The 18,894-nt window shown below is 31.8% G+C and overlaps 1 protein-coding gene across 1 annotated transcript in view; it reads left to right on the forward strand.

The window, feature by feature from the left end:
* Positions 1-334: 334 nt before the first annotated feature.
* LOC129988100 (splicing factor 3B subunit 3-like) overlaps positions 335-18,894 on the forward strand; it is a 99,147-nt gene continuing 80,587 nt past the window's right edge. The window contains exons 1-3 of the mRNA XM_056096226.1: positions 335-904; positions 12,321-12,397; positions 16,357-16,447. Coding sequence (XP_055952201.1) covers positions 679-904; positions 12,321-12,397; positions 16,357-16,447 — 394 coding nt within the window. The 5' untranslated portion in view covers positions 335-678. The remainder of the gene's footprint in view (positions 905-12,320; positions 12,398-16,356; positions 16,448-18,894) is intronic.

An 18,894-nucleotide genomic window follows, 5' to 3' on the forward strand; every position in this document is an offset into this window, starting at 1 on the left:
GTTTGAATGTAGTTTACAAATATGTCTTACAAACAATCTCATCGCAACTCCTCAGAAGAGTACCACAAGTTCTATTTTCTCAAAGTACTTTCTGCGCATGTGTAGCGCATATCATTCGTTATTTTCGTAGTTGTTTATTTTGATTCTAATAATTTCTACTTCTGGAAATTATTTAGAGAAAATTGAACTTTGAGACACTCCGAATGGGTTGTGATTTATCGATTCGTTGTATGATTGATCTTAACCATTCGCTTTGGAAGACATTAAAAAGCAAGATTTTCAAAAGCGAAACTATCTTTCGGAGCATGCGCAGTTTTGCCTTTGCCAGATTTGTTATGGGCGCGGACTAAGGTCTAGTCACAGAGAAGGGGATGTGGGAATAATTTTTCACTCCTAATGCTCTCACCCTTTTCGGACTATTATCGGATGAAGCATCCTCCGGTTAACGAGTTTTGTTTATGTTTCGCGTTTTGTTTAACAGGCGACTTTTTAAAATAGGAATTTAAAGCTAGGAAAGATTCATAATTTTGTGATAGTTGTATTCGCAATTGCCCTTTCTTTAAATGATTTTTTGTCGTATTTTAATATAAAATCCTAAATTACTGACATGTAAAATATTTTTACGTCAATAATTCATATAAGTTAAAAAGATTTTTTTTTGAACCATTTATCTTCACAATGACTTTTTACCATCAAACACTTTACGAAGCCACTAATATACATCAAATAACAGTAGGCAATTTTCTTGATGAAAAGAAAGAAGACATCGTTATATGTACTGGGAGAGTTTTAAAATTAAAGAGGTTTGAAGCACGCTATGCTATGTTTCAAACCTTAATATCTTTGGATACTCATGATACTATTTGTGCCTTGGGGAAATTTCGCAGGGAAAGGCAATCCAAAGGTAAGAATATATTCATTACCGTGTAATATATGCTAATTAATCTTCTAAAATTGTTTTATCCATTTAAAATTCTTTCTGATTTGTTGCAGTTTGTATAGTGTTATCTGGATAATTTTCAATTCTTGGCTAATTTCAGAGAATTAAGTATATTATTATTTTTCGTTAAGAGTATTAATTATCTAATATGTTGTTGCTATAATGTAATATGTTAAAGAGAAGAGTTCATATATAATTTAATGGAGAATTTGTTTTTGAGTTTTCCAAGCTTATGCCTTTGTCGTTTTATTAAATAGTTTTGTGTATTTTTTTTAAGACCAAGCAAATATGCCACTCATGTATAAAAAATTGCAGACTCTATAATTTTATCTTCCAAGATTCTTTTAACCATATATTTCTGTAAAATTTAATTTTGTTAATTTTGAATTTTTATAATTATTTTACACATTAAAATAAAAGTACTTTTTTAAGATTAAGATTCATTAAGATTCTGCCAAGATAGGTGCTATAAGCCTTTTGCATTTTGGTGAGATTTTATTATTGGCTTAGCTGTGGAATCTTGGGAGTCATTATAGTAAGACTGAATCAAAATAGATTTCAAATATATTTATTCTTTTTACTTTTTTTTGTGCAATAGAAATAGTTTTGAATTGCAAATAGAAATTTTTCATTTTTTAATGTTTTTAATATTTATTGAGCCATTTTGATATCTGTTATCCTGTTGGAATAACAAATGAGTAAAGAAATTTTTTTATGTTTAAAAGAAAGTTAAATTTAACAGCTTTATAGAGTTAAATAAAAATGTATATTTATTTTTATATATTTAAATAATCAGTAGTTTCTTTTCTATTTTTCTATTTTCTTAAGCATTTGTTGATTACATAGTAGAGGAAATATAAGAGGGCAAAGTGACAAATCTTCAAAGGTCATGGCAATCCCTAATCATAAGACCCCACCTTTCTGCATGACTTTCATGTGTGGTGGTGCAGGATTACATATTTTGAATAACATCTCGATCCAAAGTTGGACATAGATTGATAGTTTTGGCCTCAAATCCATGTAATAAATTTTGTTTTTGAGAGTTACCAAATTCACATGCACAAGATTATACAGATCAACAAATTGTAGTTCAATATCTTTTACATCTACTGTTCTTATGATAAATTTGTGAACCATATTTCATTTGTATAACTCTTTCAATTTTTATGTTATGGTACTAATGTGTTTATGGACCAATGCACTTCTTTTGATTTATTTTATCTAAATTTGGATAGAAATTTACAAGTTTGAAGACTACAATCAAAATTTCATTGTTTTATTTCAATATGTTTTCGGTTATTATGTTCAGTGACAGACATAATATCAAAAATGCTTTATAAAGAATCAAAATCTTAAAGGTCATAGAGGAGGTTTCAAGTTTGGAGAATATCAAAATCTTAAGATCAGACTTTTTTTTTTAGCAATTATACTACATAATCTAAACTTCATTATCTAAAGAATAAATTTGACACATTACAAAAATATGACAACTGAAAGATAAAATATTTTGGTAGCAATGAAAATGATTTAAATTTTATTATTGTAGTGAAAATGTATTATTGTAAAATGTACTTAAAGTATTTTCTAAATTTATTAAACTTTATGAAAAATTATGCAACTAAAGTGCCATAGAAAAGGAAATTTGTTGAATTTTCATATGATGTAGAAAATTTTTTGTGCTGTAATATTTTCAGAAATTGTCTAAGAAAACTACCAAAATTTTACATAATTTTTAATTCATATTTCTAAAAAAAATGAATAAATAACCCTAATGTATTCATTTCTATTCTTCAAAGTATATTTGAGCTAAATTTCATACTTTTAGATCTTGTGGTCTGAACTGTAAAATACCAACAACAATAAATTACCAGGGTTGCCATGGCACTGTGAAAATAGGAAAATATAGGGAATGTAAAAATTATTTTAAAAATTGGAAAATGCCAGAAAATTTGAAAATATTCATAAAAACTGGGAAAATACAGGGAATTTTAAGTTTCTAATTTTTTTTTTCATCAAAAAAAATATTCTCTGAATATTGCAAGAATAAAAGATTAGAGCCGCAGCACCAAAAACAATTGTGTAATTTCGGAAACTCATCCATTTTCAACTTTCTCCCCCTATTTTTCTGTATAAATCAGTCTAATTTCGATTTCAGAGACATTTGTTCTCTTTCCTTAAGAATGAAGCAGCTGAAGATCTAAGAGACTGATGTTACTGCACAAGAGAAGGAAATAAATTTCTCTGATGGGTATCATGTTTTTGTTGTAGCATGCTTGCCTTTGTTTCTTCGATTTTGCCTACAAGAAATTAAATTTCTATTTACAATAGATTAAGTGCATTAATGTCTAGTAACAATCTCATAGAAATGCTTGTGTCATGTTGATTCGGCTTTTTTTGTGATTGTCTCTTTAACTTGATTTATTAAGTAGATAAATTGTAAGTTTTTATAGTATGCTGTTATTGCTATGAGTAATTTCCTAATTAAATTTAATTTTTAACAAGGTTTAGCTGACAATCTAATTTCTGAAAGATATATTTTATTTACTTGTGACAAATGATTTCCTTTGTTTATAAGAATTTTGAACTTTATTTGAATGAGTAAATAATTGTTTTGAAGGCATAGTTTTGAAAGATATGAACAAAAATAATACTGTGGTAAGAGTTGATATCTTTATATGAAATTTATGCATGATTCATGAATAGAAGCATTTCTGTATAAAGATGCTATAGAAAGTGGGAACAATTAGTACTAAATTTTTAAAAGAAAGATTTGTTTTATTTTTACTTTATGGTATTTATTTCTCCCAATATCAATATATTATTCGGTGGATCCTAGCACAGCCCACCTCTTGGCGTCTTTTTGAATTCTCGCCAAACGAGTGGCGATAATGTCGCCAATGTGGCAACCTAGACTGCTTTTTTTAAAAAAAATATTTTTTTATTTTATTTTTTATTATATTTATTTCATTTTATTTATTTATTATTTATTTTTTTATTATATTTATTTTATTTATTATTATTTCTGGCCTTCAAGTATCGTTTTTTAATTGAAAAAATAATAATAATAATAACAAATATTCAATTAGTAGTCAACTTGGCGAGATTTCAAATGAGTGGCCAAGAGGTGGGCCCATCTAGGATTTTACTGGGAGGAGAGAGTGCTACCTTTATTTAGCAACAAGCAATTTATTATATTTGAAACAGACCAGGAAATGAGATGTAGTGTGATTCGAATACAAAATAAGTGATATTTGAATGGAATTTTTCAAATATATGTTTACATTAGAATATTCTATTATAACCTTAATGATATCTTCTGTTTCATAGGATTATCAAACAGTAATGTTTATATTTTTTGTATTCAATATTTTTTATTCTTCATTAACCATTATTTTAAGAATGCATAAGTTAATTAATTTTATGTCTTCTAGTTTATTAAACTAACTTTTTCTCTTGGGTTCCTACAAATCCGTAGAATATTTAGAAAAAAAAAAATTCTTATTTAAAGTGTTTTGTGTGCTTTAACCTAGCCATACACTGGAAACTTAATTAAAAATATTATGTGAAGAAAATTTTTATTTACAAAGTAAAATATTTTTTTTTGTTAGTAAATTGCTTTAACAACACTGAATCATGTCATTAAACTCAAAGCGTTACCTATCAGTTTTTCAATACCATTACTTCCTTTCAAATGAGGATTTTTATTTCTTATGAATTTGCACAAATAAAGCAATCTTTCAAATTTTGTTTCTTTATAAACATATTTACAAAATGTCTGTTTACTAATTTCTAATATTTCTCTGATAGTTCATATAATAAAAAAGCTTTTAGTAGTTTCTCTTGTTAAAAACTATTTTTAATGCTTTCATATTGTTGTAATTGAACTTAGTAGAAATTTATTACTTTTTAAAAAAAGCAGAATACATTAAAAAATTTGAAACATACATATGTTAAACTTCATAATGTAGTATTATTTCTTGATGTTTTTTGACAAAGTAGAAAGCATGTCTTTTCTTACTTAATTGAACTCAAATTATGATCTCAATTATTATGTCCAGAGAGACAACAAATGGTCATGTGCTAATTACTTAAAATAGCTATAAAATTTAGATTTGGTATCTTTTCTATGTGCATTCTTTAATCCAAATATACTATATTTTTTTAATAAGTTTACAAGAATAAATTGATTTAACGGTTTATAATAATCAAGGATTAAAAAAATTACAGCATAAATTTATAATTTTTACTAGATTTTACCTTATTGAATAACAATGTTTTGTTAAATTGCTTCACATATATCAAAGTAGCTTTTGATGATGAAGTCATGTCTGTGTTGCCACAGAAAAGGGATGCAATAGCTTCTGAGGTTAAAGACCCCTGAGTAACCGAAGGCAGAAGTCTGACTTCTAGTTCATATGAAAATGACACTCACACACTTGCTTGCACAACCCCTTTTTACAGAGGAGGTGGGGGGGAAGGCTCTTTCACACACCTCAGAGATAGAACACAGGGGAAGAACAACTATGCCCGAACCAGGCCTTGAACCCTGGATGCCCAGACCATGGGGAAGACACGCTACCCCTAAGCCAGGGTGCCAGCAAAGTAGCTTTTATTTTCGTAATATAAAAGCAATATATATAGATGAATTAAGTATGTAAAATATCAATGTAAGCTGCAGAGATTGAAAATGAAGGCTTTAACACTATAAAAAATAACTGTTTAAAAATAATATGTAATGTTGTAAAATTCTTAAGTATTTATTTTTGTACTCATTACAATTTTTCGAGTAAATACTTAAAATGAGTATTTATTTTTCATTTAATCTATTATCTAAAATATCTGCATTTATATGCAATATGATATTCCATTAAATATTGAATGTAAAAATAAGATAAAGAATATTTTATTCCATTTTAATTTTAAAAAATTAGCCATAGAAAATTGCAGTTATGTATTTTATATAAAATATTGAAATATTAATCCCCTTTCAGCTTATAAAGACTAAATGAATAAAAATGTATTTATAATCTTTTTTTTAAATGAATTATTTTAACTAAATTTAAAAAAATGTTGAGTTTGGTTCTGAAATAATAAAGATCTAATAATGGTAACTAAAATGAAAAAGTTGCTCACTATTCTTTTTGTACCCTTTGCTAATGGTTTAAATATTAATCTGAATAAGATCCATATATTTTACAGTCAAGGCTTAAGAGTTTGAATTTCAGGCAACGTGCACAAATTATCTATTTCGGTACTATTTACTTCATTTGTAAATTTTTTTATTATATTTTATTTTTATTTTAGTTATATTTTATCTTTATTTTAGTTATATTTTATCTTTATTTTAGTTATATTTTATCTTTATTTTAGTTATATTTTATCTTTATTTTTGTTCATTGATATAAATTTGTTTCTTACAATTTGTCTCTTTATTATGCTATAAAAACTTTTAATTGTGTGATTTTTATATATGAGAATAACTACTCTATCAGGCACAGACTTTTTTTCTTTTTTTGCGAAGAATCCAATTAAAAATGCTGTAAGTTCTTTTAATTGCAGCTGATGTAGCAGGTACATTTAAAATATTCGAAATTACTTCAGCCATGATAATGAAGCTTTACAAATTCTCCTGTCATAAAAGTGGATTCATATTCTCTAATCCTTTCCATTGTATTTTTCTTCCTTCATACCACTTTTTTTCGGTTGTAATGAACAATGATAATAGAAACTAACATGATATTTAACTGAATATCATATAATTTCATTTGCTGCCCGACTTTTGCTTCACATATGAGAATTAAATTAAGTTGATCAGATGGTTTCAGATCATTTTCCTGTGTCACTGAATTTCCGTGTCCACTTTTGTGATGTATCGAGTTATATCAAATGGTATATCTATGAAAAGTGGCAAGAAGTTTGGGACAGGCAAGCTGATAACAAACTACATGCTATTCAACCAAAAATAAATATGTGGTCAGTTTTACCAAACCGATGCGCAGATGTAAAATTATTTCGTCTACGAATCGGACACACAAGGTATACGCATAGACATTTGCTGTTTGGTGAACGAGCTCCTCATTGTACAAATTGTGGAGTGATCAATTCCATTGCACATATTCTTACTCAATGTCCTAATTTTACTTCAGATCCTTTAACTCACTTTCATTCGCCTATTTTAAATTTACAGGACCTGGTGTCTGAGAAACCTCCCTCAAAACCTTTTGACTTTTTAAAAGCCATTGGTTTCTTTTATAGCATTTAAAATTTGAGATTTATTTTTATTCTTGTGCCAAAACTTTGCCAGACTTTCTAAGCTTTTGACGTTTTACAATGTGTCCTTGTTTTATTTATACCTTTTACACTTTTATAATGGAACTGTTTAAATATCCTTGTGGATGGCGCAGCTTGTTCTAAATTGGACCTTGTGCCAATAAACCTCACCATACCTACCTGTGTCATTGAATTTAATGACTCAGGAAAGGAAATCTAAACCATAAGGTAAAATCGGCTAGTGTGAAATTATTTTTATAATTATCTATTTTCAATGTTTTTGTACAGGTGATATTAGAAATTTTTCTGAATGAACATTTTGAAATTACTTATTGATTTGATGAATTTATGCATTATTCAACGTAAATCATACTATAACCTTACGATTTGTAGCTTTAACTGTATACTACACAATATTTCAAATAATTATATTGGGCTGACATCTACCCGACGTCTGTTTTGGCAGAGTGAATTAAACCATTACTGTATAAACAAGGATGTGACATATAAAACATTTTACAACACAACGTTACACCAAAAAGATTCTTAGTACATCTAGTGAAAAGTGAAAAAAAAAATGTAAATTCGTTTTTAACAAAAACAAACCCGAATCCAATTGGATAGATTCATCTAAAAACAAAACGCCAGCAACTATCCGCTCGTATCAATAAACCAATTTCGCAGTCATCAGATGCTAGAACTGACAAAATTATACCCTTTTTATTCAACTCATTAATCACAGTAGGGTTACTAACTTTTGGTACTGTGCCACAAATCCTCTTTTTCGCGAAAGCTTTAATACGAAGATTGTATGAGTCATCTAATGAACTAATTAATAAACAATTTATATACATCATAAATATGACTCTGCGTTTCTCTCCCCCCAATATGCATTAATTTCTTCAATGAGCGGTTTTCAACTTATTCATTTTTCATGCTTCTTTTTCGTTCTCAAGCTATCAACATTTCTTCAGGCAGACACGACTCCACTAAAGAATTTTTAAAAAATCACCATATTTTTCTTGGGTACCTCCAAGACCTCTCCAATGCTCGTATCTTGGCTTCTAACTCATAGTACAAAGAAGGTAGACCCGTTTTCGAACTTCCGGTTTTTCATAACTATGGATAACAAGTCTCTTACGTATATTTGCACTAATAAATCGTCACGTCCGAAACTCTCTTGAAGCTGCGAGATCGCTTTTGGATAATTTTCCGCTGTAACGGAATCTCTCCACCACGCGAGCCGATTTCTCTTTAGAAACAACAGTTTGCAAGAGATACTGCCTTTCATCCTCATTAGGAATACTTGCGACGTCGTGTATTTTCCGAAATTCCAGGATGCTAGATAATCCTTAGCATCTCTGTTAAACTTTTTAAGCTCTATCTTCGGAAGCTTAAACTTTATCTTTTCAGAAAATTCTTTCGTAGATGTATCTTTCAGTTTCTTGTTTAATCTGTGAACACAGTTCAAAATATCTGTCTCTGTATTTTTCAGCAGACAGAAAATCTTCATACGCCGCTTCGGCGTCTTGATCTTTCAAAATACGATCAGTTATATCTGTTTCGCACTTTTCCAAGCGCATGAATTTATCGTCAATTTGAGATTTCAAAAAAAAGTTCTTTCGTAGTAGGAGCTTCTTTATTAAGCTCATATTCAATCTTCTTAGCACAAGTAGTAAGCGACGTACGGAGTGATTTTCATTGTGCTTTAAGCGGTGTCACATCCATTCTTCTGGCTTAAAATATCAACTAACAGCCAAAACGGGCCCCGCGTTTGGCGCCAGAAATTATGTAACGTAACTCTATACTCAGGGTCGCCCACTAGGGGGTGCGACTGAAGTTATGCCCCTGGGCCCCGAGATTGAGGGCCCTCAACATGATCAAGGACTAAAACGGCGATGTGAAACAGCCTTGTACTATAGTATCCAAATGGATTGTACTCCTGATATTCCTTATAAGGAACAAACGCCAGTCATTGTTAGATATTCAAATTTTGAAGAAAAAAGTTTAACTATAAATGAGTCATTTACAGAGTTTATTAAATTAACTGGTGTAGAAAGACTGGCAAAAATTCTATTGAAAAGATTAAGTGAGCTTGATTATTGTAGAAGATGCATACTGCAATGAGCTTATTGTAGAGGACAGACATACTGCAATGGTTGCAATATGAAAGGGAAATATAAAGGTGTACAATCTGGAATAATCTTCTAAACCTTCATGCAGTTCCTGCGCCTTGTACATTATATTCTTTTAATTTATGAATTTGTGATGCCGCTTAAAATATCTTTGCTTATTTTCTGCATCTTATAAAATACGAGAAATTTTACAAAAACATTTAAATATTTCTCTTAAAACATTATATGACACTCATTGAGAAGCCAAAATAGATTAAACTATTTCAAGCAAAAACAGTTGTTCTTGATTGATTTAATTTGGTCAGTAAAATTAAAACTGAAATCCAATATTTAACTCAGTTTTAGACGAGACAAAAGAGATAGCACGCAATTTGAATATTTCAGAACATTTTCCTGAAAAACGAATTGGAAAAAGAATATATTCCGAAATAGGCAAGTGCTAAGCACTCTTTTAGCAAATTAAAATTAATAAAGAATCGTCTTCAGTCAAGCATGTGTGCAGAACGCTTAAATGCATTTGCTGTATTAAGAAATTGCAAAAAATTCTAATTTCTCTGAAGTAATTAATAGCAAAATTCAAATTATGCTTTAAATAAACATGCAATAGTAATTAATATATGTTCACGATTGTATTTTTTGTTTTGTTTTATCAGAAATTTAGGGCCCGAAATGGTGTTTTGCACCCAGGTCCCTTTATAAATGCCGGCTTTTTCTATACTACTCAATATTTCAAATAATTATGCAGGGCTGACATCTACCCTACTATTCGTCAACGGATTCTGAGACGACCACATTTCGACGATTCCATTTCATTAAGGGATGAGACGCGGATAGATGAGCACATTTCCGGTATTCACCTTTCACCTTTGATTTCCCCCATTAGATACTTTTTAGTTGAATTTTTTTTTTTTTTTTTTTTGCGTTTTCAGGAGTGGTACGCAGAAAATTTTACTTAATATTATTAAATATTGTGACCAAGAAGCAGAAAACGGGCAATTAAAATATTGCCGAAAAAATTTAATAACATATAAAAAAAGAAGCATTTAAAAAAAAAGATCATTTTAATATAATAAAGATCATTATTATTTTGTAAAAAAGTAATTACCGAATTTTAAGAACAGAAATTTTTCATTTATTCTTCATAATTTAATGTTTATGCTCCTTACATTAGATAAAAATTGCTCTGAAATATTTTACTGTGCATTAGCACCTTTTTCCTTCCGTATTACTAATTATCTGTAATGTTTACGTCTCATAAAACCGCGAGTCTTCATTGTTAAATGTGAACATCTCCTCCTTTCATGCTTCCTCTCACCCCTATTTTGTCGAATTAAACCCATCCTAACGCATGCGCAAAAGCGCAGAGGGTTTTACAATCCGTTGTCAAACAGTATGTCTGTTTCGGCTGAGTGAATTGACAATTACTGAATAAACAAGGATGTGACATATAAAACATTTAATCACAATATAAGCATAACACAGTGTTCCATCAATAAGATTCTTAGTACATCTAATGAAAAGTGAAAAACAGAACAACTCATGTAAGTTCTGGTTGGCTGTGATTGGCTGGCCAGGGGATGCCATTCCCAACACGATTGGTTCTAAACTGCAAACTATTTTTTTTAAAAACTTGATAATAATTTTTAACAATACTTATATTAAGTGGAATAGCATTAAATGAGGAAAATTTAAATTATCTCGCCACTTCTTTTAAACTCAAGGATATTTCATTCTAAACCTTGGTGATCTAGATGCAATGTATGTAATTACTTTTTAATAACTTAGACAGAACTTTAATTTAAAATATTAAAAAAAATCATTTTTATCTCTATCTCTATCTATATATATATTAGTAAAATTCTATATTATTTTAAAATCAGGCTGGAGAGAACAAAAACTGTGACGTATCTTGCTGTGATGGCTGATGTTGATTGTGCTGATGTATCTTGTTTGTCTTTCTATCTATATCATATTTTTTGGCTGAAGATCTGATTGATAAAATTCCAACAAATTCTTTATAAATTGCTTGGGTACTTGCATATTATAATGAACTTGAGCCTACTTATTGATCTTAGGGTTATGCCAAGATTGCCATAACTTCATTATGCATAATGTAACCATCTTGGTGTTATATCTCAGTTGCTTGGCGATTGAATCTGGAAACTGCTATAATATGCAACTATTATTACTTGCATGATATCTACAGGAGTGATTATATTAGGCTTAGCAAACTCCTTACACTTAACAACCAGAAACGAACAAACAAACAACAATAATAAAACAACAACAACTGAGGCATTATCAACAACAAAAAAATCCAGCTTTTTGTGGTTTTGAAGTTATAAAATTTTATTAAGTAGTATTAAAAATTCAATAAAATTTTATTAACATATTGAAACACGAATTTTTTTTAATGATTTTTCTATGAAAGCCTTAATGTAGCAGATTTTTTTAAAAACTACTCGATTACTCATTTAACAAAGTTACTACTCAAAATTACTCAATTAACAAAGTTAATTAGCTGTAATTTCCCTATAAGGATAATGTAGGTAAGCTCATTTGTTCCTAATCTAGTCTCACAAATATCTCAATACTACTAATTTTATTTACCAAGCTGTAATTAAATAAAGCATATAGATATTTGAACTTTAGATTATCTAACATTAATTTATTTAAGAATACTATTATATCTTAAAAATAAAAGTTTAATACCAAATTCTCGCATTTTAATATTTATTTCAGATAATAATAATTCGAGCTATTGTTTGTTAAACTTTTAAAATGACACGAATGTTTTTGGTTACTGTTTCAGAAATGTAGAATTATAAATATATTTAGATGTTGACTGAAGAACCAAGGAAATTAAATCTGCTATTGAGAAAAAAAGGAGAAGTCCAAGTATCTTAAAGATACCTGCTCGTTCGTATTCTTTCATTATGTTGATTTTTCCATTACTTCCTGTTTTCTTATTTCAGATTCAATAGTGGTTTTAGCAGAGAGGAGAGTTGCAATGATTTTAGTTGTTAATGCTGAAAAAATGGCATTTGAGCGGGTAAGTGTTTTCTTTATTATAATGGATTATTTAAGAGCCTAATTTTTTCTTGTTTTTAGAAAAACAGTTTGATGTGAGATACATTCAACCCCCCCCCCCTCCCCAGTAATTTTAAGGTATTACATTGCTTAGTCCTGTATCTTTAAAATGAAAGCAAAATTTTATTTGCAATCGGAACTAGTTCATTCTTTTCTGTTGTATCATTGTGTTAAAGTAAAAATTGGTTACAAATTGTGCAATGATGCATTGATTTCATAATATTGCATTTAGTTTAAAATACTGCACTCCTGCTCAGAAAATAAGCAACAAACATGAAAAAAAAAAACGATTTGCACATTAAAACACACAATTTTCATATGAGACAGAGGTTGCATAGCCTAATGCAAATGAATAACCAAAATTAACACAAAACGCAATCCAGCTCTAAAACTTAACACCTTAAAAAGGGGCTTACTGGACTTTTCAGCTTGCAAGTATCGATGATTACGCGAAATCCGACATAGCCAAAGTGGAAAGCGTAAGTAGAATAAATTATTTGCTTGATGAGAATCCCATAGAGAATGTGTGAGATATATGTTGGGGAGACGGATTGCAGGTCGCAGTGTACCAACAGGCACCCTCCACGAGCTTCAACAGGCCTTATTACAGGAATGGGTATCACTGGCACACTAAACTATCAACGATATTGCCACCATGCCTCGCTATTGTCAAGTGTAAACCACCCACCTGAATCCCATAGAGAATGTGTGAGATATATGTTGGGGAGACGGATTGCAGGTCGCAGTGTACCACTAGGCACCCTCCAAGAGCTTCAACAAGCCTTATTACAGGAATGGGCATCACTGCCACAATAAACTATCAACGATATTGCCAGCATGTCAAGTGTAAACCCCCCCCCCCCCGCCTGAATCCCATAGAGAATGTGTGAGATATATGTTGGGGAGACGGATTGCAGGTCGCAGTGTACCAACAGGCACCCTCCACGAGCTTCAACAAGCCTTATTACAGGAATGGGCATCACTGGCACAATAAACTATCAACGATATTGCCACCATGACTCGCTATTGTCAAGTGTAAACCCCCCGCCTGAATCCCATAGAGAATGTGTGAGATATATGTTGGGGGAGACGGATTGCAGGTCGCATTGTACCACCAGGCATCCTCACAACCTTCAACAAGCCTTATTACAGGAATGGGCATCACTGCCACAATAAACTATCAACGATATTGTCACCATGCCTCGCTATTGTCAAGTGTAAACCACCCGCCTGAATCCCATAGAGAATGTGTGAGATATATGTTGAGGAGACAGATTGCAGATCGCAGTGTACCACCAGGCACCCTCCACGAGCTTCAACAAGCCTTATTACAGGAATGGGCATCACTGGCACAATAAACTATCAACGATATTGCCACCATGACTCGCTATTGTCAAGTGTAAACCCCCCGCCTGAATCCCATAGAGAATGTGTGAGATATATGTTGGGGGAGACGGATTGCAGGTCGCATTGTACCACCAGGCATCCTCACAACCTTCAACAAGCCTTATTACAGGAATGGGCATCACTGCCACAATAAACTATCAACGATATTGTCACCATGCCTCGCTATTGTCAAGTGTAAACCACCCGCCTGAATCCCATAGAGAATGTGTGAGATATATGTTGGGGAGACGGATTGCAGGTCGCAGTGTACCAACAGGCACCCTCCACGAGCTTCAACAAGCCTTATTACAGGAATGGGCATCACTGGCACAATAAACTATCAACGCTATTGTCAAGTGTAAATCCCCCGCCTGAATCCCATAGAGAATGTGTGAGATATATGTTGGGGGAGACGGATTGCAGGTCGCATTGTACCACCAGGCATCCTCACAACCTTCAACAAGCCTTATTACAGGAATGGGCATCACTGCCACAATAAACTATCAACGATATTGTCACCATGCCTCGCTATTGTCAAGTGTAAACCACCCGCCTGAATCCCATAGAGAATGTGTGAGATATATGTTGAGGAGACAGATTGCAGATCGCAGTGTACCACCAGGCACCCTCCACGAGCTTCAACAAGCCTTATTACAGGAATGGGCATCACTGGCACAATAAACTATCAACGATATTGCCACCATGACTCGCTATTGTCAAGTGTAAACCCCCCGCCTGAATCCCATAGAGAATGTGTGAGATATATGTTGGGGGAGACGGATTGCAGGTCGCATTGTACCACCAGGCATCCTCACAATCTTCAACAAGCCTTATTACAGGAATGGGCATCACTGCCACAATAAACTATCAACGATATTGTCACCATGCCTCGCTATTGTCAAGTGTAAACCACCCGCCTGAATCCCATAGAGAATGTGTGAGATATATGTTGGGGAGACGGATTGCAGGTCGCAGTGTACGAACAGGCACCCTCCACGAGCTTCAACAAGCCTTATTACAGGAATGGGCATCACTGGCACAATAAACTATCAACGATATTGCCACCATGACTCGCTATAGTCAAGTGTAAACCCCCCGCCTGAATCCCATAGAGAATGTGTGAGATATATGTTGAGGAGACAGATTGCAGGTCGCAGTGTACCAACAGGCACCCTCCACGAGCTTCAACAAGCCTTATTACAGGAATGGGCATCACTGGCACAATAAACTATCAACGATATTGCCACCATGACTCGCTATTGTCAAGTGTAAACCCCCCGCCTGAATCCCATAGAGAATGTGTGAGATATATGTTGGGGGAGACGGATTGCAGGTCGCATTGTACCACCAGGCATCCTCACAACCTTCAACAAGCCTTATTACAGGAATGGGCATCACTGCCACAATAAACTATCAACGATATTGTCACCATGCCTCGCTATTGTCAAGTGTAAACCACCCGCCTGAATCCCATAGAGAATGTGTGAGATATATGTTGGGGAGACGGATTGCAGGTCGCAGTGTACCAACAGGCACCCTCTACGAGCTTCAACAAGCCTTATTACAGGAATGGGCATCACTGGCACAATAAACTATCAACGATATTGCCACCATGACTCGCTATTGTCAAGTGTAAACCCCCCGCCTGAATCCCATAGAGAATGTGTGAGATATATGTTGGGGGAGACGGATTGCAGGTCGCATTGTACCACCAGGCATCCTCACAACCTTCAACAAGCCTTATTACAGGAATGGGCATCACTGCCACAATAAACTATCAACGATATTGTCACCATGCCTCGCTATTGTCAAGTGTAAACCACCCGCCTGAATCCCATAGAGAATGTGTGAGATATATGTTGAGGAGACAGATTGCAGATCGCAGTGTACCACCAGGCACCCTCCACGAGCTTCATGAAGTTTTATTACAGGAATGAGCATCATTGCCACAATAAACTATCAACGATATTGCCAGCATGCATCGCTATTGTCAAGTGTGCATTTCAACTAGAGAGTATCATACCCATTATTAACGTGGGGTTCTTATTGCACATTCTGCCTACCAATTTGGGATGTCGTGCCGTGACGACCGCAATATATGTATTTTTGTTTCTTTTTGCTTTATTGTTTGATATGTGATCTATGCACCTATCTCGTATACAACTTGTACACATATTCATTAAATAGTTTTAGTTTTATTCCGAGTCTTTCATTTGTTGCTTATATTTTAAGCAGGAGTGTACTTGACCTTAATTTATTTGTTGATGGAAAAACTACAACAGGTCTAATGCTTTTACTTGTTTAAAATAAAATTGGACAAATTTTAATGGTCCTTTATTTAAAATTATATTCAGATACTTATTTTAAATTAAGTTGTAATCTTAGAATTTTTACAAATTCTATTTTTTCCATCATTTATTTTGTAATCTTACTCATTTTTCACTTCTTATTATATTTAAAAGTTAATTATCTACTTTTTGTATGAAAAAGTCTTTTTAAAGAAAGTGCATTATAAATTTGCTTGCTTTTCCATAGATTGTTGAGGAAAAGTTTAATACTGACATACCAAGAAGATTGCCTCTATATTATTTGGCTTTTGATTCTCAAATGCGTGCTTTTTGTACAGGTAATAAAGTGATGACTTTTCAATAAATTCAATTGGTATTTTATACACAATATAGATAAAGTGGTTGAGTTAGTGATATAAATTATAATCTCGAATAAATTTATCTTTCATTTGGATTATTATATATTAAGATATATAATTAAAAAAATAAATTTTTGGAATCAAATTTTATAGTATTAATACTAAATCTACTATTGTGTTATAAATTCAATTAATTTTCATAATATTTTGTGCTCGATTCTTGTTTCATGATGAAACCTAATTTTTGAGATGTAGAAAAATATTTAAATTTATTTGAAAATATTATTTTGTATTCAAAAATTAAATTTCTATAATTATTTATCTCTGTATTGAATACAAAAATTAAATTTCTATAATTATTTTTCTCTGTATTGAAATAATACTATATTTCATTTGGATGAGAAAAACTCTTCTTAGTATATAAAGAATAATGTATTCTATAAATATTCAAATATATGCCTAAGTATTCATTAGTCTTGTGTTGCTATATGGAAAGGGAAAAAAAAAAAAAAAATTGAAATATGGTAAAAACTATGAATTATATAAAATAGAAGTTCCTAATCTTTTTAATGTTACATAGCATAATATTGATTTCTATGTAAAATTTAAAAAAACAAAAAAGTTTGATTTTTTTTTTTTTTTTTTTTTAAGAAAATGGCATAGAAAATAAGGGCATATAATTCAGTGTTTGTTACTTTTTCTTGAAATTAAATTTTTATGTATGTTTTTCCAGTTTTGATACTGGATAAAATGTTTTTGAATAAAATTCAATTTCAATTTCTCTTTTGAATGTGAAAAGCAAAGTTAAAAAAACAACTTTGATATAAAGAAGTGAAATTATTTTAACTAGAAGATTCCTAATCCTTAATATGAGCATAAACTATATCAGGTGTTCAAAGATAGCATTTAGTGTTAATTACTTATCACTGATATTTATTTTCTTGAAAGATGCCTGTAATGTTGAAACTTGGTCAGAGTTGCATTGAAATAATCTGTGCCCCCTTTCTTTTATTTTTCAGGTATATATATAGAAAAAAATGTAGACCTTTGGATGTATTTAACCTATTAGTTCTAGGATAATTATGCGTAATCATTTCAAACGTATAATCAAAAAACGATTTTTTATTTTTGTTTTTTCTTTGTCTTACTAGTCAGTTTGTATTCCTAAACAATTTGATTGGTAGATCTAATTATTATCTAGTTATGAAAAATAAATTATTATCATTTCAAAGCAATATTTTTCCTTTTGATGTATATTTTAAATGAATGATTTTCCTATTAGCACATATTGTTTGATAGCAGTACAATGTTGCATAATATCCTGAATGGTGCACAGTAATGTGTCAAAAAATAAATAAAATATTGTTACAAACCTGTAATGTTGCTTCCCAGCAATGTTAGTTCAATCACTTTAAAGACCGTTTTACGATCAGCTCATTTGGGTGCTGATATGGTGCCGCATTAGTGATCTCAGAGCTTGGTGATAATTTCTCGACTTGGTGACAAAATAGATATTACTGAAAACTTCTAGAATCTTAGCAATTCAGCCAATAGTAATCGGAATACGACTGATTGGTCTAGAACCTTCTCTGCCCGCCTTCCGGGAACTATAAAAGGCCGACAATCTCAAGCTGCGGTCAGCCGTAGTCGTGTATCGAGTCATCGAGAGGATAACGAAGCAACGGCGGAATAGTCCAGCGAAGAACAAGCGTTTTGTGGAGCTCAAGCGATTGCTGAACTGAGCTGTGTGCCGATTCCTGGTGTTTATTATGGAAGCAGCGTCGAGTCCTGTGAGGAGTAGCCGATCATGTAGTAGTGTGTCGGCAGTTAGATACAGCTAAAGCGAGGAGACAGTGGAGATTTGCAGACGTTTGGAAGGACCGTAGACACTAGTTACGAAGATCCCCTCCTCTTGCTGAATTCAGTCTGGCCTCTTTGTGTGCTGTGGTTGTTATTACTAACGATTACTACTTGTGGGTTACTCTTTGTTGTTCGTGTTAATAAAAGTCGTCGTCTGTCACTAAAGAACTGTTTATTTCATCGACCAACAAATCGAGAAAGCACTCCGATGGAAGAATTCCATAATAATATCATATATTATTGTGCAAGGATTGAGTGTAATAATTATAATAACTAATGTCCTGTTCGTAAAGTAATAATTATGTTGAATTCTTATCACATGAATGAAATTTTATTTTATTTGCTTTTATTCTAATGTTTTAATCTAATTTAAAAATATGTTAATGTTATTGATGCTTTAACCGTAAAAATTTCGAATATTATTTTGTATTAAATCAACACATTTAAGATTCCAAAAATTATTTAATTTTGTTTCTGTGGTACTTAGAAGCAAAGTTACCGGCAAAACTATAAACCAGAAGCGAAATATTTAAAACTGATATTAACAAGGGAAAGGCACGAGGTTT

This window comes from Argiope bruennichi, chromosome 10 (genome assembly GCF_947563725.1).
Source record: "Argiope bruennichi chromosome 10, qqArgBrue1.1, whole genome shotgun sequence".
Lineage (NCBI taxonomy): Eukaryota > Metazoa > Arthropoda > Arachnida > Araneae > Araneidae > Argiope > Argiope bruennichi.